The sequence below is a fragment of the Natator depressus genome, chromosome 16 (assembly GCF_965152275.1).
Source record: "Natator depressus isolate rNatDep1 chromosome 16, rNatDep2.hap1, whole genome shotgun sequence".
NCBI lineage: Eukaryota > Metazoa > Chordata > Testudines > Cheloniidae > Natator > Natator depressus.
In genome coordinates this window covers 8,906,984-8,927,979 of record NC_134249.1, presented here as the reverse complement: position 1 = coordinate 8,927,979, position 20,996 = coordinate 8,906,984, and the positions used below count along the sequence as shown (strand labels likewise).

Sequence of the window (20,996 nt, the reverse complement as noted above, 5' to 3'; positions counted from 1 at the left end):
TGTTTGGCTCCAAGGGTTGGCCTGAGCCTGTTATAAAGAGAGGGGCTGTTTGCAACAGGTGGATCTGGGTTTGCCTGTGGTTTTCACACACCCCCAGAGCTCAGGGATGCTTGGCCCTACGGATATGGCTCAGGCCCATCTCTAAAGACAGCTGAAATCCTAATGATAGATCCTCAGTAAATCTCACTGCAGCACCTCACCTACAACCATTATTATTAGCTATAGGACAGTGCTGCCCAGAGACCCCCACTGAGATCAGGGCCCCATTGTGCTAGGTGCTGCACAGACACGGAGTGAGGAATTTTCCCTCCTGCTTACGCCCCTTTTATGCTGCTGCAAGGGTAACGGGACCATAAAAGCCCTGGTTCGAGCTGAGGGAGAATTCCCCTAGTGCAGAAACTGAGTCAGACAGCCACACGGCCCCGTCCAAAATCTCTGGCGGAGGGGGGCATGCTGGGGACAGGGTGGGATGCTAGAGGGGATGGGGCTGTGGTGGATGCCGTGATTCTGTGCTTACCTGGGGTTTGCTACATTTCAGCTCAGAATCGAGAGAACACAAAGGTGGCTTAATGCCACGTCAGCTCCGTTCCCCAGACTGCCAGTTACACGCTGGGCCTCTCAGCGGCATAGCACACAATCCTACCCAGGAAGAGACACATCCCTGCCTCCAGGAACTTACACGCCAGATAGAAAAGGCAGGGGATACAGGTGCAGAGACTTGCCCGAGGCCACACAGCCGGTCACTGGTAGGACTGGGAATCAGGTCTCTAGTCTCCTGATTCCCAACCCAGTGCCCTGTCCCCAAGACCGTGCTGTCTCTCTCCCCAGCATCAACCTCTCAGTGTAAACACCCACTCCCGCTCTGGCAGGACCCCCAAGCTGGCAGCGAGAGCAGGCAGAGCAGGAGATGGGAAGCACAATCCAACAGTTTCCCTGCAGCAGGAGAAGCATGTTTGTAGCTGGCTCGGAGAGGAGGGGAAACCAAATCATTGCTGCTCCAAGGGGGCCAGTACCACTAAGGCTGTCCCTGCCAACAACCCCATGATAAGAAGATGCCAAATTCTAGTGTCAGCTGCTGGCAAAGGTTTATTCTCCGGGGGCACATTTGGTTTGACCAGCTAGGCAAATCCCTGCAACCGTTGGGATTTAAAGAGTTAATGGCTCTGAAGGTTGATTGCCATCTGTTCCTAGTCACATGGGCCGCCGCCCCCCCCCAGGGCAAGGGCCTGCTCCCCGGCAGATGGCACAAAGTTTCACCCCTCCTGTGCCCTGGACTCATTGGCCCATCCCTGGTGGTACCCAAGGAGCCAGCCAATGACAGGCGATAGCATGGGGCTGGGGGTGGAGCACAGGGTTAATACACAACCGGGGATCAGACCTGAGAAATAATCAAAGGAGACAGGGCTGAGAATGCAGGGCAGGAGGTAAAGAACCAGCCCTGGAAAAAGGGGGTTAGTAATTTAATCTCTCATTTCAGGCTGTTCCATAAACTCTCCTCCTGCAGGGAATGTGAGGCTTTTTCCTTTCCAACCCTCCCGTGCCATTCGGGGTCTCCTAGAGAAGGCGTGCTAGGCTGATCTCTGCTCTTTTGCCCCGCCCCGGACTCACCTGGGACTCGTAGGGAAGGAAGGCTATGTTGATTTCTGTCAGGGTCTTGATGACTTTGGCCGCACGAGATTTCACCAGTTCGTTAAACAGGGCATCGGGGCAGGCTGGGAAAAGAAGGAGAACCAGAACATTCAGCAGAGGTTTTAAATCCTTGGGTGCCTCATGCCCAAAGGCCAAAAGAAAGGTCAAAGCCACCCACACAAGTATCAAACCCATCCTGAGAAAGGCCCCGATAAATCCAGAGAGGGGTGGATGGCCTCATTCCAGTGCCCATAAAACACTCTTAAGGCTGGTGCTTATTGTCCTGTCTCCTTGGGGACCCCCAGACCAGTGAGGAACCACGCTCACACTCAGCGGGCGCCGTAGCGTTAATAATGACTTCTCTAGCACTTTCCACCCCAGGATCACAAAGCACTTTAAGCACATTGTTAGTGAATTCGGCCTCCCTGTAAAGTGCAAAGATACCGTGGCAAAGAGAATGGCCAGATCAGTAGCATTTTAGCCCTGTATGGCAGATAAGCAAATAGGCTCTGAGAGGGGTCGTGATTTGCCCATCATTGCACAGGAAGAGCTGGGGAGGGACTGCAGATCTCCTGCCTCTTTGGTCTGTACTTATGCTGCTAGGCTATTGTTCTCCCAGTAGAGCCTGGAAGCCCCAGTCGAGATCAGGGCCCTATTGTGCTAGGTGCAGTACAAACACAGAGTGAGCGACAGCCCCTTCTTCAAAGAACTTGCAATCCAAACAGACAACAGACTGGCGGGGCAGCAAATCTCTGCCAGCTAGGGGCTGCACCCTTCCTCGGGGCCTTGTCAATTATCAAGCTGGCCCTGAGGAACAGAACTTCTCAGAACTAAGCTAAAACCACAGGGCCTGCCTTGATAGACCCCAGAGAAGGGAAAGAGGATAAGAGGAGAGATGGGAAAGCAGTTATTTGAAGAGGAGAGGGGAAGTGAAACATCCTTCTCTGGATCCTTAGAATGACCTGTTGGGAGGAGGAATTCCCATTATTTAAGGAATCAATGCTCTCTCATAGGTTAATACCAGCAGCAAATAAAAGAAGTGATCCAAACCCCACTGAAGCAATGGGAATCTTTCCTTTGACTTCAGTGGGCTTTGGATCAGGCCTGAAGTGCTGATGCTTTGGGAGGTTGTTCTGGGGAGCAGGTGGCTGGGTATACTGCAGACGGGCAGAGGAAGTCTTTTCAACTTTTCCTGCCCATTCCAAAGTCACTCACCAAACCAACGGCGCGCCCTGGTTTGAGACCATTTTATCTAATGCTGTTTGCTCAGTTTGAATTTCCCAGCTATGAAATTATTCACTGGGTGATAATCTCACATGGTCTTCAAAGTCTCCTTTGTAAACCGATTTCCTGTCCCCTGCACTAGCTCCAACCTGGGTTCTCTTTGCCTCTGGGGACAACTTCAGCAGCAATCCACTCACCTATGCCCCCCGCCAGCTTCTCTTCTGAAATAGTGCAAAGAAATGACACCCCAGGGTGACGCAGTGTAATGTCAGAGTCATGGTACTGACATCAGGGGGGCTGCTCCAGATCTACACCAGTATAACAGAGCAGAATATGACCCACAGTGTCCTGTTCAAAAATGCAGCAGTGCCATTAAGCATGTGGGCCATGAAGCACCATCCTGTTACACCAGTTTTATGCAAATGTGACTCCAGTGAAGTCAAGGGAGTCCCACCAGTGTAATTGTGGGGTAACAGACAGAGAACCAGGCTCTTGGGACTTAAATTAATCACTGGTGTAACTCCACTGACTTCAGTAGTGTTACATATCTGGAGTGCATTTAGCCCCTGGTGCACTGAACAGCTAGAAGAGGGCTCTTGGGAGAAATATCCCCTTCCAGAAACCCCGGCCTTGAGAGGGGATGAGAGCAAGGGGATGAATATGGGCGAAGGCTGAACATAGGAAAGATTTCCTAACCATAAGGCCTAATTAGAGAGTGCAATTGTTTCCCGCGGAAACTGGTGAAAGCTCCATTCCATGAGTCATTTAGCTTAGACTAGACACAGCATTTGCACATATATGAGAGAGAAAAACCTTGCACTGGATGAGGGGTGAGTTGGATTCACGTACAGAGCTTTTCCCAGCTTTGATTTCTAGGATTTCTTCGAGGCATTTTACAAATCTCAGGCAAAGGTTGCCACAAATCTCCTACATGCAAGTCTTGCTTGTTTCCTGCCAGGATCTTGCATCTCCTTTGCATTATGGAAGTCACAGTGTGGCAGGAGCCCAGACTACAAGACATCAGAGATGCAGGGAGAGGGATGGAGGCAGTATACTTACAGTCAGTGAAGAAGACATGGGCAGCCCTGTACTTGGCAGTTGGGGGATCCTTGAAGTCACTGATGAGTGAATGGACAGACTACAGGAAAAAAAGAAAAAAAAAAGCCCACGTGAGGCTGGACACCAGAAATCAGGATTAGCATCATTAGACACTTAACCCAGATGGTGCATTGGCTGGTCTCAATAATCACAATGCGTGCCATGCTAGGGAATCATCAGCTGGCTCTGACCCATTAGCTTAGGAGACAGATATTTACACTATCTCTATTGTAAATTTCAGTCCAATGCGTTCAGGAGCTGAAGTGCCAAGGAACTTTGGGGCAGCATTAAGATAAAGGATCTAGGTTGAGATTAATTCATTCTGACGGCAGTTGTATGGCCAAATCCCCTGGCTGGCTTTGAAAATCTCCACCCCAGACCTTGCCACTTTACAGACACAAGGGGAGGGGAGGACTGGTTCTCACTAGTAGGCATCTGAGAGGAAGCTCACACAGCTCGACACCCTGGTTGGGCACTGCTGTGATAAATTGCACACTGCTGAAGTCCCGCAGCACTGCTGTTAGAAAACTCACGGTGCTCGGTTTCCGGCTGGGCACTGCTAGAAGTCTAACTGGCCTGGGCTGCCCCTTGCTATGTGCAAGCTCCCACGACTGAAGTCCTACCAGTGCAATCCTACCTTACTCTGCTGCACTGCTATTACTAAAGCAAAGAGCATCGTAAGTTTCAAATAAAGGATTTAACATTTATGTGTGTAATAAGATACAGGAAACTGGATTAGAGGGGCAATTGGTGTGATAGGATCGGGAATTTCCGTGTGCACAGACAGGATTCTGCTGGGATGAAGCTCAGGACTCTGGTGTTCCAGCTGACATGGGCAAGGCACGGCTGAGTGGTTCACCCACCTACCATGAGCAGAGCTCTTTCACCATAGGACATGCTTGTAATTTTGCTAGTTGTCTCTTACTAGTGAAAAATATATTCATGTACGACAATGTGATAGCTCAGTGGTTTGAGCATTGGCCTGCTAAACCCAGGGTTGGGAGCTCAATCCTTGAGGGGGCCATTTAGGGATCTGGGGCAAAAATTGGGGATTGGTCCTGCTTTGAGCAGGGGGTTGGGCTAGATGACCTCCTGAGGTCCCTTCCAGCCCTGTGATATTCTATTCTAACATTAGCCAGAAAGGCTTCAGATCCTCCCCCAAATGAGGTTAAACTGACCCACAGCAACTCAGTTGGTACAGCATGATTTTGATTATAAGATGATCATTAGAGCTGGATGGGAAAATGCAGATGGAATCATTTCCCACCCCAATTAAAACGCTTCACCACATCATGTTGATTTCATCACATTTTCGGTTTTGGAGAAAACCTGGGGGGGAAAAAGTCCAAACCTGTTGAATTGTCCCGGTTTGACATTTTCAGACTGAAATATTTGGGGTTTTCATTGTGTAACCACTTTTTGGTTTGAGGGGTTTTTTTTTAGTTTGTATTGTACTACATGTGTTTGTTGAAATGAAATGTTTCCATCAATCCAAAACTACTTTTTTCTCAGAATTTTCTTTCGCGGAGCATTGTGGTATTTTGGGGCTTTGTTCCAAATTGGAATGAAAAAAACAAAAAAAACCAAAAAACCAATAAAATCCTGAAATCTTTTGTGAAACTGAATGTCCTTCCTCTGCACAGCTCTAAGGATCATTGCTGATGCCTGTAAGTGCCTTATAGGGCACTGCCATCCATTCTTGTCCTGGCACTGACAAATACCCCTTCGGCACAGATGCTACAACCAAACATGATTAGCTTTCGCCAGACCCTGGTACAAGACACTCCCATGCTGGAGTTTCACCTTATCAGATGGGGTGATGAGGTACACGGCCTCCAAGGTGGGGAGCGGCTCTCGGCGCTTGTTGATGTCTTCCACAACTGCACAAGAAACACAACCAATGCACAGGGGATTGGTACAGCAGGTGACAGGAGATAGGCTTCCTATTTTCATTGTATATAGCTAGATATTGTGTATAGATCTATACCGCTGTGACCTGGAGTCTCTTATCTAATAATTGGGTTTTGGTCATGTCTAACCAACACGGCAAGTCCCAATGGCAGAAGAGCTGTGATTCCACCAACCTCCCAACACCCAAATAGAAAAGGTTCCCAGCCGTTAGCTTGCTGCTACAGCGCCCCCAAGGGGAGGATCAAAGGGACAGTAAACTCCAGAGGCAACGGTGCTTATTGCTCCATTCTGCAAGACAGCCACTCCCCTTAAAGCACAACTGTTGAATTCAGGATGTACAGGAACCGCTCAGAACATCACAGCTGGGATACTGTAGGGTTTGGGACCTGGCCTGGAGAACCCTTTTTTTTTAAGGGTTGATTTTTTTGTGATAGCTCTTTCCATCCTTTAAAATGTATTTATTACTATTGCCCTTGAATCTTAATACTTGTGAAAGATGCTCTGGAGAGTGGAATCTTCCGTTCATGCACAAGACTGTGCCAGAGGCAGATGTACCAGCTTCCCCCAAGGAACCTCATCCTTATCCAGGGAAGGTCAACTGGTTGTGTTGATTGGCCTGCACGTTGTTTGTGTATGTGGTGCTGGGCTTCCAGCTGTTCAAGATGGTTCTTCTTGAAGTTGTGGCCAACCACTCTTACGGTGTGGCACCATGCAATGGGGTTAGTCACCAGCTGCTCGAAGTTCGAGTAAGAAATGTTCCTCTTGTGCAAATTTTGTTCAGAGTATCTTTGAAGTGTTTTATCTGCCCTCAACGCAAGGCATACTGTTGCCAGATCTTAATTCAAAATATAGAATTTGTTTTGATAGATGGATCCCAGACATGCAGATTACATGACCAGTTCATCTCAGTAGGGTACAAATCAGATGAGCAGCCCAAACCAGACTTACATGTTGGACACCTGGCCCTGCCTCTTGATGTCCAGCAATTGTCACGCGTGTCACAAATGGAAACTGTTCTACTGAAGTCAGTGGAGCTATGACTTCAGTAGAACAGACCCCCGTAGGTTATCATAGCTCCACTGACTTCAGTAGAACTGTGGCAATTTACGCCAGCTGAGGATTTACAAGGACCGATATATATTGCCCCTGGCAACTGCTATCTGGTTCCGATTCTCCTCCCACTCATGCTGGTGTAAATCTGGAGTTGCATGCTGATGCAGCTAGTGTGGTGCAGGAGGAGAATGAGGCCCTGTAAGTGAAGGTAGGACAAGCAGTAATGGGCTTAATCTGAAGCAAGAGAGATTTAGGTTAGATATTAGGAAAACCTTTCTAACGATAATGATAGTTATGCTCAGGAACAGGCTTCCAAGGGAGGTTGTGGAATCCCCACCATTGGAGGGTTTTAAGAACAGGCTGGACAAACACCTGTCAGGGATGGTCTAGGTTTACTTGGTCCTGCCTGAGCACAGGAGGCCGGACTAGATGACTTCTCAAGGTCCCTTCCAACCCTACATTTCTATGACTCTGTCAAGATCAAAACAAGCCATGGTCAGACTTCACAACACATCAGAAAGAATCTGCTTGGAAGACTTTTGCAGCCCCCCCAAAAAACTACCCCCCCAATCTAGAGCTTCCCACCCCACAGCCCCCAGGAACTCTGGTGGATCTATCAGTATACCTTGAAGGTCATAACTTACTTCGTCCTTTCTTGGACAAAATTTCCATTAGCCTCAATGGGCCCGGTAAGGACTATTGGATTTGGCCTTTCATTATTATCAATTATTATTTCCATTGCCCTCCTGCCTAGAAGCCTCTGCTAGAGGTCAGAGCCTCTTTGCGCTAGGCACTGTACACACACAGAATGAAGGGGCAGTCTCTGCACCAACCGGCTTACAATCTGTGCTGTTCAGAACGTACTGAGCCTTCTCTGGTCGCTATTCTGGGGGCACTCCCATAACAGGATCTTTGTTTTACTGGGAGTTCCCCTTGCTCCGACAGCTTCTTGCCATCACCCACACCCTGAAGTTCTGGTTCTGCTTTCACTTGCCCTGGTGTAAATCAGGAGCCACCCAGGCTGAAGTCAGTGGAGTTACCCCTGGTGTAAACTTGCTGGGAGAGGAAAATCAGGCCCCAGAGCCAATGTTTGTCATGTTGCAATAGCGCTGTGTGCTGGGGCAAATGCCATAAAAACCAGCATCCTTCGGTCAAACGCCAGTCAACTAAATGGCTCCATAGCTGTGTTTTACATTTTTTTCTGCTGGCTTTTTAAATTCCACCGAGAGCTATTTATGGGGCTGAAGTACAATGACGTCAGGTCTATGTGTGGTATTTCCAGCAACCAGGGACTGAAATACCACCAAGAGACAAGCTCCTCGTGCTATCCCAGCCGGGTGAGTCATTCAGGGAAGTGTGTGAAAAATCTCATCACAAACACTGAGACTTTGACATACAACCGAGTGGGTTACCACGGAATACTGCAGCTCCCTGTGGGAATGACGGCAATATTGCCATACAAATATCCTTAGTAACAATAGCTCCGTGGGAGAGAGACTCACAGTCCATTTGCCTCCTGGGTTTAAGGGGTCACACTGGCATAGTCAGCCCAGTGTATCTATTCAGGGGCATAGTGGCCATCTGGGGAAGAAATGAAGCTCGAAGCTGTATGCGAACATTTTCAGTGTGACTGGGGCTAAGAGAGAGACGTAGGCCCAGTGGCAAAGCCCTGTCCAGGAGAGACGGACAGATTGAAGTACTGCAGCTGATTCAGAATAAAATGGGAGCAATGGATGGAGTGAGGCAAGCTGCCATGGGAAGATGCTGGTCTCCGAACTCCTCCTGATCACCTGCCTCCCAGTGCCAGCCGACTTTGGTGGTGAAGCTGGAATCTAAGGAGCAGAAAGGGAGTGTCAGGGGGCACGGGACTCACTTGTTATCCCCTCCGTCATGATGTCGGTCATTTTACAGCAGGAGGAGAGCATGCGCATGCTGAGCTGATCCACCACCAGCACCTGGAGCAGGAGAGAGACTGAGTGAGCAGAAACACAGCCATTGAGCCATGGGGGGATCAGGCGTTAGGATGCACCTGGTGTAATTCGGTGCGTCGGACAGTAAAGTGACCCTGACTGGGCCTGGCATAGCGAAGGGGCCCACGCGCAGGCCTCTGCCATGCTGCTCTGCCAGTGCATCTCAGTGCCGCCATGCAGCTTCCCCTAGAGCTCTAACCACCAGCTCTGGGTTGCCACAGACCTCTGCCAATGGCCCACCGCCATGCCCTGCAGCACCCTCTGCTAGTCCTGGCCTTTGTTTGGCAAACGGGGCAGGAGAGGGGTCATTCTTTTCCTCAGCCATTTTCTTTTGGACTCCCCATCCTCATATGTCAAACTGACTGCAGCGCAGCCCCCTGGCCAGCACTGAAAGGAGGGATGCACAGAGCCGGAGCAGAATCCCCAGCAGGGCTGGTGCTACACGTTACTCATCGTGTTTGGCAATTTTAGCATCCCTCCAGTGTGCCGCATTGCCCTGCACTGGGCCAGCAACTCCCAGGCTGCTTCCAAGCCCACCCCTTCCTCCATATTGCTGCCTGCCCCCTTCCACCTCTCTCTGTCGTCCCCCACTCACCTTCCACTCGCCCTTCTTCTTCACCTTCCTGATGACGTCATGCATGATCTCTGCAAAAGGAACAGAAAAGGTGGTTCACACCAGCTTTCCGAGGGTCCTGGGCTCTGGCCCTTGTTACTCCCCTAGCTTCATCCTCCTTGGCCGCAACAGCGCCAGGTTGGTCTGCACTGCGACTACTGATCAATACTCTGCTTGCATGCAGGGAATAATAATAACAATAATACTCAGCTTTTTCATCTACAGATCTCAAAGCACTTCACAGAAGAGGTCAGTACCATTATCCCCAATTTTCAGGTGGGGAAACTGAGGCATGGAAGTGGACATGCCCAAGGTCATCCAGCAGGCTAGTATCAGAGTTGGGAATAGAACCCAGGACTCCTGAGTCCTACTCCAGTGCTCTAGTCAGTGGCTGATACTGCCTCTAAAGTGCTCCCCACCCAGAGGTGGTGTCTAAGGGGATGGCATTTGCTTGTCAGTGGGTGGGTCTGTGTGAATGACAAGCGGAAGGGCCGGAAGACGGGGTGAATTCCCTACTGGAGACTTTCTTACACCATCTGAGCTACCACCACTTCTGAACCAGGCTGTGACCTCTAACTGCTGTGTCTGGGATCAGTCACAAGGGTAAGAGATGGCTCACGGCAATTCCAGAGGCAGCCTGTATCGGGGCCGTTCGCGCACTCTGGGCATCTGCATCCATCCTGCCCAAGGGGCGGATGAGTAGCACTTGAGTTGTGCTCCTTTCCTGGGGACAGCGCTAGTGTCATTTATTCCGAAACTGTGGGAACACAAAGACGCTGCTGCAGGACATGCCAAGTCAGCAGGACAAGCAGCCTGACCGAGACAGCAGGAGAGAGAGGAAAGGGATAGGGGACTATTGTAATAGAGAGACACCACTGTCCCCCCCACCCTGAGCAGCTTTGCAGTCTCAGGTAGAGCTGGGCAGAGAAAGATCATCCCATTTCATGGAGGATTTTGATATTGCGAAATCGGGTTTGGTTCTGATTTGGACCGAAACAAAAAAGTTTGAAATTCTCCCATAAAGGAAATGGAGCCCCGGAGCTGTGGATGCTGGAAGAGCCCAGCTCCAAGGTAGTCCACTAAGCTGCAGAGCCCTGTTCTCCCTGACTTTGACCTGATGGGCCGCACCCAGAGCCAGGGAACATGGAAGACCCGACTGCCATGGAGCTGTGCGCATTGGAGCTTGGGAATTGGGATTTGCCAAGCTGCCAGCTCCCTGGCCTGCCAGATGGGCTGCTGAGGAGCCAGGCAGGTAACCTGGCAGGAAACCAGGCAGTGTCCAATGGAAACCTCCCTGGCAGGCTGGGCTCCATCAGAACTTCATCGAAATCAAACCATCTCCAGGACACATTTTGATTCTGACAAATCAGCAAATTCATCCCCCCTTCCAGAAAAAGTGTCTTGTCTGAATTTTTCTGACCAGCTGTAGTCTGAATTTTTCTGACCAGCAAGAGGGGAGTGTCCATTCCATTAGCGCGGGGGCTGTACGGGGAAAGGCTGGAGCGGGGTAGCTGCGGGGATTTGATCTGTGAGAATGGATGGGTTGTGCGTCATGCCCAGAAGTTCACTGTGAGCTTTGGATCGGGTCCTTCTTCAAACACTTGAAAGGCTGCCATAAAAACAATGTTGTTCTCTCTTTCCCCAGAGGGCAGGACAAGCGGCAGTGGGTTCAAACTACAGCAGAGCAGATCTAGATTAAATCTCAGGAAAAACTTCCCAACTATAAGAACAGTAGGACAATGGCACAGACACCTAGGGAGGTTGTGGAAACTCCTCCACTGGAGGTTTCCAAGAGGAGGCTGGATAGCCAGCTGCCTTGGATGGTTTCGTCACAACAAATCCTACATCTTGGCAGGGGGTTAGACAGCATGACCCTTGCGGTCCCTTCTAACCAATGGAAAGACGCCCATTGACTTCAGTGGGCTTTGGAGCAGGTCCCAAGTGAGACTGGGTATTCCAGAGCCTTCAGAAAGCTCATAGCCCAGTTCATAGTGACATCAGGAGGACAACCGAAGTTATCCTGGTGTCAGTCCTGGGGGGGGGGGGGGGGTCCCTGTCACATACCCCAAATCTGCCCTGATCACCTGAAAGAACTCACCTAAACACAGTAAAATCTGGTAACGGTAGTAGCCAAAAGGGCTGCTAAAATTCTGCCATTGTGGGAAGTGGTTGCTCGGCAAAGAGGGGCTCTTCCGGGGATTGAGATTTCACAGGCCTCGAGGGCAGGTGGCCAGATGAGTTTCCACCCTCCATTATTCTTCAGGCACTGGATTTCCCTGTTACCCTTGCCCTCTTTTCCCTTTTAAACCATGCAGACAGGCTTCGAACCCAGCTTCCTGCAGCTGAAGGCCTGCTCTGTGCAAACACTCGAGCAGCAAAAGCCTCCAAGTAGGCAGGCCTGGGCGCTGCTCACCCACCCCGCTCGACTGGAGCTTTCTAATCCAACACACGAAGAAAACAACAAAGGATTTAGAGCCCCTTTTAGAAACAAGAACCAAGCAGCTTGAGCCATTCCCTTATAATCCTTGGCAATCGCATTTCACCTCCCATTTAGGTCTGTCTTACGCAACCAGAGGCAACAACATCACATGGGCCCTCACACGCCAGGCTCACTCCACTTTCACCCTTGGAGCATCTGCCTCGCCTGGGCTCCCACCACTAGTCCAAGCTCTAAGGCTAAGGCGGGTCAGCAGCAATGGACTTTCCCGGCACGTCCCATCCCAGGTTGCTCTGGGTTCTACCTTAGCCACAGGGCCTGACTTGCCTTTGCGCACCTGTTACGGTCACACAGAGAGCGCGTGAGTGGATGATGAATAAGACCACGATTTTGTCACAGAGGTCGCGGAAGTCACGGAATCCATGACGTCCAGAGACCTCTGTGACTTCAGCCCGCAGTGGGCAGTCGGGAGCTGTGGGGTACCCCCATTGCCTGAGCGGCAGAGCCCCTGAGCTCCAAACTGCTGTGGGGTGGGTGGGGAGATACCCCAGATCTCCCGGCCGCCGCGGGCTGAAAAAGTCAAGGACAGGTCACGGGTTTCCATGAATTTTTCTTTATCGCCTGTGACCTTAATGGTGATTGAGAGGGATGGGCTCTAGCGGGCGTATAAAGGCTGGGGACAGAGAGGAATTGTTCAGGGTGCTCCAAGGGGCAATAACTTTACACACAAGTTTGGGTTCAGGGAATATACCACCAGTGAGACCTCTTGGGCTTTATCCTCTCCCCCAACAGAAGAGGTGGAAGCGAGTCAGTTGAGGCTGGATGAGACATACTGAGAGAACCATCCTTGAGAACGGACTAAATAACCTTGTCCAGTCTATGACCGGATGGGACTCCTCTCCAGTCCAATCTACTCCAGCGCCCCCCTGCCTGGGCAGTCTTCTGACCTGCTCTAGCCACACTCCCTCTTTGTGCCTCCCCAGCTTTCCAAAAAGTCTGTTAGACCCACCTCCCAGCCACTGCCCTCCTGCTGCTGCCAGTAAGAGGTGTATCCACCAAGTGTCTCGGAGAGTTCCACGGAAGGGATGGAGCTCAGAGCCAAAGAGTCTGGTCATCGGGTCCAGAAGCACACCTCACGGATACCCTCGTTCAGGGTGGCCAGAGCATGGGCTGAGAAGCAGAGGTACCCCCACACCACAGTGCAAACAGCCATGAACATGCATGGTCCTTTGCATAGCAGCTGCTGCATGGTGCGCAGTGGAGCGTGCTAGGATCTCCCCCGTCTGCTCCTCTTGCAGCCAGGAGAACGAGGCCCAGTGCACCACAAGAGCAGCGCGACTCATGGGAGGGACATAAAGGGGGCACCAGCTAAAGGGGGGCACATGACCTCCCTGTGTGACCCTCCCACACACCACATGACTCCTCCGTGTGACTCCCTGCCCCAGCCCGGGGGTCCCACGCTCTCCCCGTCCCATATTACCTGTGGGGGGCGGGGGGGACGGACTCTGTCCTCCTGCTGCACCGGGAACCGCAGCAGTGAAAGGAGCAGAACGTGGGGCCGCCAGGCAGCCCCAGGCCGGCAGCTCCTCCGGGCAGCTGTACCACTCCCAGCCCTTCCACGCAGCTGCGTCTCCTGTCTGGGGTTAGGTCTATACAGCCTGGCCGGAGGACAGGGCCAGGGGCGGTACCGGTGCGGCCGCGCCAGAGGAGCTGCCAGTGCGGGGCGCTGGCTCCTGGGAGCGGTGGCCCCATGTTCTGCTCCTTTCACTGTTATGGTTCCTGGGAGAGCCCTGCGGTTCCCTGCCAAATGTGCCCCACCCCAACCAGGCGTCTCGGGAGGGGCATGTGACCCTTCCTGGCATCACCTTTTCACGGGTGGATGGGCAGAGTCAGCAGCCCAGCGGTATGATGTGTGGGCACTATCCCGGGCAGAACTGCAGGGAAAACTTCGATGACTGTGGCCTAGAAGGTTTGACCTTTCACAGCTGGTTAACCTAGAGGGTTTGGGGGGCGGGTGGCGGGGGGATGACATTTTAACCTTCCCCAAAACACTCTTGGCTACTGAGGCTGAGAATCAGCCTTTCCGACCGCTTGGCTCAGGGGGTCTGTCCTCACGCCCTGTGCGAAGCAGCTTTCGTCTTTCTTGGCCATGCACTTGGATTTCTGTCCCACCTTGTCCAGGCTACCTCACTTTAGTCATGGCTGTACGGCCCCACTCTGACTTTTAGATGCTAGAGTCCCTGCCCCCTGCCTCTTCTCTTCATCCTCTGCCTCCTCCTCCCCTCGCTGCTGGCAATTTCTCAGATAGGACTCTGCCGAAGCAGCACTTAGCTCCAAACCCTCTTCACTTCTGGCCCGAGGCCAAGCATGAAACGTTTCAGCCCAAATCATCGTATTTCAAGAAAATTATGCCTGGAAGCAAAGGAGGGGGTTGAGTAGAAAGGCTCTCTCCAGCTCTTAGCAATGCGTCCGTGAAAGCAAGGCCCCACCACCATCAGCCAGGAGAGAACCTGGCACCAAAAGCACCAGCCGCTACCAGGTGGGCTAAAGAAGTTATCCCTTCAGGTACTAGCAGATCTTATCCTCCCTGTGGACTAGTGATCGAGAGAAGGTTACACCACAGTTAGCTAGCATGTTAGTAGGAACCAGAACACCTGCTATCCTAAAAACTTCCCTTCTCCCGCAGCTCCCCCAGTCCAATCAGTTCCTCCCAGAACTCGGATACGCAGCTGAGCTGTACAGCTAAACCAGAGCAAAAGAAAGTACAGTTAAAGTGCAACATTGGTGGAAAGGCAGCATAAGCCTTATGGTTTGTCATTTCCCTCTCTCTGTCCTTTCCTTCCCAGAGGGTTTTGCTAACCCATGCAATCTCAGAGGGATGACTGGGAAAACTAAATAAAGAACTCAGCATCCTGTGGTGTGGTTTTTTTTAAACGTGGTACATGAAAAAATCAGGGCAGAAGTCTGTCACTAAGGGACAGACCCTGCAAATACTTAATACGGTGAACAATTTTACCCACTGACCTCAATGACACTGCTCACGTGAGTCAATTACACACATGCTTATTTGGTTGCCGGATCAAGCCCCAAATGAGGACTAGAAAGAACTAAAGCTCAGAACCAATAGTAACTAGTCATTTTGGGTGCCCAATGCAAGAAACCTTAAAGAGGCCTGGTTTTTAAAAATGCTGATCACCTGCCCTCTGAAAAACTGACACCCAAAATCAATTTTGAAATCCTTGGCCTCTGGATTTATATATATATTTATTAGCTTTCATTTTGAGTCAACAGGCAGTGGGTAGCCTATGGGCACATACTGCACACGTTCCAGACAAAAGCACCAGGTTAAAGCCCATCAGGAACCACAGGAAATGGTCTGCTTTACAGATAATAAGGAATTCTGTCCATTTTCTGGGAGAAGGAGCGCGGGGGGGGAACAACACCACAAGACCGTCCTAGATAAAAGTAATTTTTTTTAACATATAAATGGCATAGTCATGGCTTACACTGGCCTTTCTTCCCTTTCTTCTACAGTTTGCAAACTATATGTGCCATTCACTCACTCACTATCTGGAATGTACCCAGTTCTGGGTTGGAACGTGGCCTCAACGCCACAATTTAGCCCTACGGATCTATATAATGAAGAACAGCTGTTTCTAGGATAGGTGAGACATGGCTCCAGCAGACCAGCTCAGCGAGGTTGGCATGCAGATGGGCGTTAACCAGAGGGCACCAGCATGGGGCAGAGGGGGCTCTCTTTAGAGCTGGCTGAAAATTTTCTGATGAAAGTTTTATTACGTTGGAAAATGCTGATTCACGTTAAAATGAAACGTTACAGAAACGCCCGTTTGGATCAAATTTCATTTTAAAAAAAATCAGAACGGAACGTTCCAAACATTTCGACCTTTTCCGGGTGGAACATTCCAATTTTCCATTTTGAAATGACTTTTTGTTTCAATCCTTAACATTATATCATATTTTTTTAAAAGTAGAAATTGGGACAAAACATTTTGATTTTATGGAAACATCTCAATCAAGCCAAGATTATTTCTTTTTTCAGAATTTAATTTCACAGGAAATTCCAATTTTTTATTTTCTTTCCTTACATTTTGGAATTGAATTTCTTTCAAACTCATGGAATTTCCCACGAAATGGAAAATCTGGCAGTCACCCAGCTTTGGGCCTCTCCCCTCTGAGTCAGGGGGGCACTTAGCTACTGGAGGTGCCTTATTTCATATGAGACAGAAAACAGAGGCCCAGAACAAGAAGACTCTCCAAATCTGTCGTATAGCTTCTACCTCCCTGCACCCTTGAAATCTATGGGAGTTTTGGCACTCACGTCAATAAACCCTAACCTCCCCATCCAATTTCAGGTATAAAAGAGAATCTTTCACTTTGTGCCCTGCAGTGTTACTGTGACCGGCTAAACAGCTGCTTGGTTTTAGGTAGTGGTCCCAATAGATCATCCCTGCTTTTGAGGTGCTTTGGCTTTCCGGTGCTATATAAGTGGAAGGCTAGAATCACAGACATCTGTAAAAATATTCCACAACTCCCCGCCGCAGCTGTAGTATTCATGCTGTAAAACACTGCATGGAATGACAATGGTATGGCAAATAAAGCCCGTTTTTAATGAATTATGACCATGTTTTATATGCATTCACAGCAATAAAGCAATAGGAAGTGCTGGCTTTACTGATGCCAAGATCCCAGTGCTGCAGGCTGCAATAGTCGATTTGATAGGACTTCTGAAACAATAAGTTTGGTGGCTGTTAGCGCTTGGGAAAGCACGGAATTCAGTGCTTTGGGTAATGCCAGACATAGCACGGTCATAAATTGTTCAAGTCACACAGACACCTGCCCATGTGCCTAAGTCCTGTCTTGCAGTATATCCTGCTGCCCCCACAATGGATCCACACACCCAGCTCTGTCACTGCATCAGCAGCCTGGATTCCTTTCCATCCCCGGCTATTCCGGCATTGGGCTTAGCCCTGAACAGAGTCATGTGGATTCATGCCATTCTGGAGAAGAGGACAGCAGCATGATCTAGTGGCTAGGGTGCTAACCTGGGACTTGGGAGATGTGGGTACAAGTCGCTGCTCTGCCACAGACATCCTGTGTCACCTTCAGTTTGTCTCTTAGCCTATCTGTGCCTCAGTTCCCCATCTGTACAATGGGGACAATAGCCTTGCCCTACCTCCCTGGGGTTGTGAGGTGCTCAGATACTGTTGTCATGGGGGTCCAAGATGGAGAGATGTTCACTAATTACTACATGGAGACAGGAAAAGGTACTGTACTTATGAGACATGTTCCGTGTCAATCCAAGGTCCCAAGGCGGTGAATGAAACCGCCATGAAGTAAAGCCTACAGGCTCTCTGTGGAATTTCCCTCTGCTGATAGAAGGCCTGCAGTAAAAATTGGCTTCCCCTAATTAGTGGACTTAAATGTAGGCTGGATGCATTCACTATCTGCTTGTCTCTTCAGAAGCCTTTTCTGCCTGTGGGCTGGCCTGGGAAAGCTCTGATCCCAGAAGTCATGGGGACTCTATACCCCAGGCCGCCTGGCTTTTTTGTGAGGGGGTAGAGGCTAGGGGGAATTTGTGTAAGCATCACACCATCTTCTAGGGGTCATGTCCAACTAGTGAGACGGGGCCTTCCAAACCAAGCACCTGGATCAGGAGACCTGGCCAGCCCAGAGACGTATTTCTGCCCCATTGACAGGGGCTAACAATTTGTTATGACATCTCCAGGGACTCCCCTGGGCCCCAGGTTCAAACCCAGATCTTGTTTGCAGTGACTGAAAGTTACCCCCATCTAGTGACTGCCTGGTGGCTTACATGCAGTAAATTAGCTCTCCCCATTCAGTCTCTAGTGGGCAAGTGTCCACATCACTGAAAATGTGGCCCTAGTGGGCAGCCGAAGCAAGGAGGCCCAGAGCTGCCTGGGCCAGGTGGCTGAATAACCGCCTCACCCTTTTGATGTGCACCTATGACAATCCCCGGTACACGCCATCCTGTTTCTGAAAGAGTTAATGGGAGTAAGCGAGGCCAATTTGCTCACCTGGCTGCACTTGGCGGCTGGGCCAGGCCCAATTAAGGCTGAACCCAGCTGAGGAGGAGCTGGGTGGTTGGTACAAAGCAAAAGGGGACTCCAGGGAGCAACCTGACTAGAGAGTGGAGAGACTGGGAGGGTGAAGGAGGATGTCTAGGGGAGAGTTGGCCCTGGGATCTGCTCCTGTATACAGAAGGCTAGGGGAGAGCTCTGATAAAAGGCCAGGACCTGGACTTCCGGGGAGAGAGCCGTGGGAGGTGTTCAGTGGAGGACAACGAGGGAAACGTAAGAGGGATGAAAGGTCAAGCCGGAGGAGGGCTGAAGTTGGGTAGAGTTTGTACCTTTGCCTTGGGATTTACTGGGGGATTCCAGGGAAGAGCCCGGGCCCTGAGAGAAGGCTGAACTATAGAGGCTGCGGGTGAGGCCTGCTGTCAGGCTGGGGTAGGAAGAGGTCCGGGGAGGTGGCAGCAAGGATACTGGCAGAGCAGACTGTGGCTGCTGGACTGAGACCTAGTGTAGTGGGAGGGCCTGGGTTCCCCTACATGGGGCCAGAGAGCGGGATAAGGACCACTGAACACTCTGACCAAAGGGGTAAAATGGCCATGGGGCCCAGAGTTGGGGCCAAAGACCAGAGGTAGGGACGTTGGACGCATGTTTTGGACTTTGTGACCTTGGAAGGGGTGGAACTAAATCACAGCTTGGCTGGAGGGCTGAGTCCCTAGAAGAGGCAGACTACCGTGGGATGACAGCAACCATCAGTGGGGGCGCTAGAATGGAAAGAGCAGCTGCTATGCCGCGCACAGCCAGGAGGAGGGGCACCAGCCGTGAGTATGCTCTTCCACAAGGGATAAAATCCCGGACCTTCAGTACCACAGTACAGGCTTCTGCCACTTGAGCTCAAGGAGTAACTCCATCAGCTGGTAGCAGTAGCAGGCCATCCTCCATGTGGACCAGCCATCGGTCATGACACTTAGCCAGTGTGTTACCCGTGCTGTAGCTGTATTAGCCGGTGTGTTACCTGTGATGTATCTTTTCCTGTGGAGAAGCAGAGCACTCTCTGGTCTCCAGGGCTCTCAGTTCAGCAGATTTCATCAGGACTATCCTCAGTAGATTATTTACTTTTTAAGGCTCGGGTTACAAAAGACTTTGGAGATGGAAGTGCCTCAGTGGGAGGGCTTCTCAGGAGGACCCTTAGCTCTGGATGGGTCCCCACCCGCCTTTATCCACTGGATCAGCCATTGCAGCTCAGTCTCACAGGAAAGCCCGCTGGGCAAGCTCTGGCTGTCTGTGCTGCTGCAGAGCACAGCTGGGAACATCTCCTTAGGTCTAGTCACTCAGGCAGCGGGCTCTATGGTCCATGTACGACAAGCGCCTTCCCCAGAGTCACCTGGAGATGTCCCCTTCCCTGGGGGAGTCGGGCACTGATAGCTGTACCCTGTGATGGGCACTGGGCAGGGTGGGTTAGAGCCCATTCTCCCTCCTAAATGTTAAAGGCTGGATCTAGGCACGCATTAAACAACGTGGTGGAGACAGAACTGCACCAGGGACTAAGCTAAAGATGCCTCCCCTTGGGGCCAGGCTGCTATGCTCTTGCTTCCCGAGCTCCTCGCATAGTCTGGATGGGCAAATCTCGGCCTCTGATCTCTCTGCAGTGGGAAAGGGATAGGGGCTCTCTTTCCCTGTTAGCACAGCGGTGAGGTATGTTTTACAGCCCTGGGACCCGTCAAAGTCCATCCCCAGCAGGGTGCCTTCCGTTGAATAACACTGAGCTCCTGCAAAGGGCTTTCCTGCCCAGGGCAGGTGGGAATCTGGGCTGTGTAGGGGACGGCACGCTACGGTTTGATATATTAGCCGAAATAAATGCTAGAGACTTCCTGCGTAATAAGCAGGGAGGGAGCTATCCCTGTACTTCACACTCTCTGCACCTCACCCATCCCTCTATGGCAAGAAAAGCCCTTCCCCTGGTCCCCAGCGTGAGAGGCAGAGATGGTACTAGACCCCAGTTCGCCTCCCTCTCACACGCACTTGCTGTTTATTACCTGGTGGTGAGCGTGCAGCAGGTCAGAGCGTACTGGAGTGTAGCACTGCCTCTTCCCAAGGAGGTGTAGGGGGAGCTCTGCCCTTGAGGGCAGGAGGTGGGGGGTGGGGGAAGCACATTGCAATGCAGACCTCCCAACACTGTAATGTCCAAGCGACCGTGGCCTTTGGGGAAAGTCACCTGCCCTGGCTTGTGACTATCAGAACTGTTGAATTGTGAAACGGGAGGGAAGGGGGGGAATCAGCAGTTTGAGTGACGTCCCAGTCAGGGGACAGACGTTCACAGACAAGCATTTCTAGCGCATGCCATCGCCTCCAATATATTTATGTCCCATTCATTTTTGGATCTTTCCCTTTAATACCAAACCCAGAAATAACAATGCCGTTTACAAAGCTACACACACACACGGCATAAACCGCTTCAAATGCAGTTAAAGGCACTCGATGTTAAAAAGCCTGATGAACTGTGTCAAAAGCCAAATATTTGGTATGCTTATCATGACCCACCCCACCCTAATACACCTGATCCAAGTGTGAGAGGGGGACAGGTCCTACCATGAAGCTGACAATAATAAAAACTGAACACATCCTGGGAACAACAATAACAATACCTAGCTCCTGCCCTCAGTAGATCCCAGAGCGCTTTGCAAAGGGGGGGGGCACTATCACTATTTTACAGATGGGGAAACTGAGGCACAGAGCGGTAATGTGACTTGCCCAGCAGAGGAGTGGCAGACCTAGGAATAAACCCTGGTCTCCTCTGTCCTGGTCTCACGCTCCTTGCGCTCTGCTATATGGCTTCAATAGTATTTGCATATAAGCAGGGCTGGATAAGATGCAGTGGGTGCTTGTAGCGGGATGGTCACCCTGCTCTGGCTCAGAAGGGGTTAAAAGCCAGCCCTTGGGAAGGGCTGGGGCTGAGAGCCAATCAGAGAAGGCTGGGAGGCAGCCAATCAGGGCCAGGCTGGGCCCTATAA

General features: G+C 51.0%; 1 protein-coding gene across 2 annotated transcripts in view; it reads right to left on the bottom strand.

Annotated features, from left to right (window-relative positions):
• Positions 1 to 20,996, bottom strand: part of STXBP1 (syntaxin binding protein 1) — a 67,311-nt gene that overhangs the window by 28,896 nt on the left and 17,419 nt on the right. For both annotated transcript variants that reach the window (XM_074973802.1, XM_074973803.1), the window contains exons 2-6: positions 9,481 to 9,530; positions 8,789 to 8,870; positions 5,755 to 5,831; positions 3,913 to 3,991; positions 1,609 to 1,712 (exon numbers count right to left, since the gene is read on the bottom strand). In XM_074973802.1, the coding sequence (XP_074829903.1) occupies positions 1,609 to 1,712; positions 3,913 to 3,991; positions 5,755 to 5,831; positions 8,789 to 8,870; positions 9,481 to 9,530 (392 nt within the window). The remainder of the gene's footprint in view (positions 1 to 1,608; positions 1,713 to 3,912; positions 3,992 to 5,754; positions 5,832 to 8,788; positions 8,871 to 9,480; positions 9,531 to 20,996) is intronic.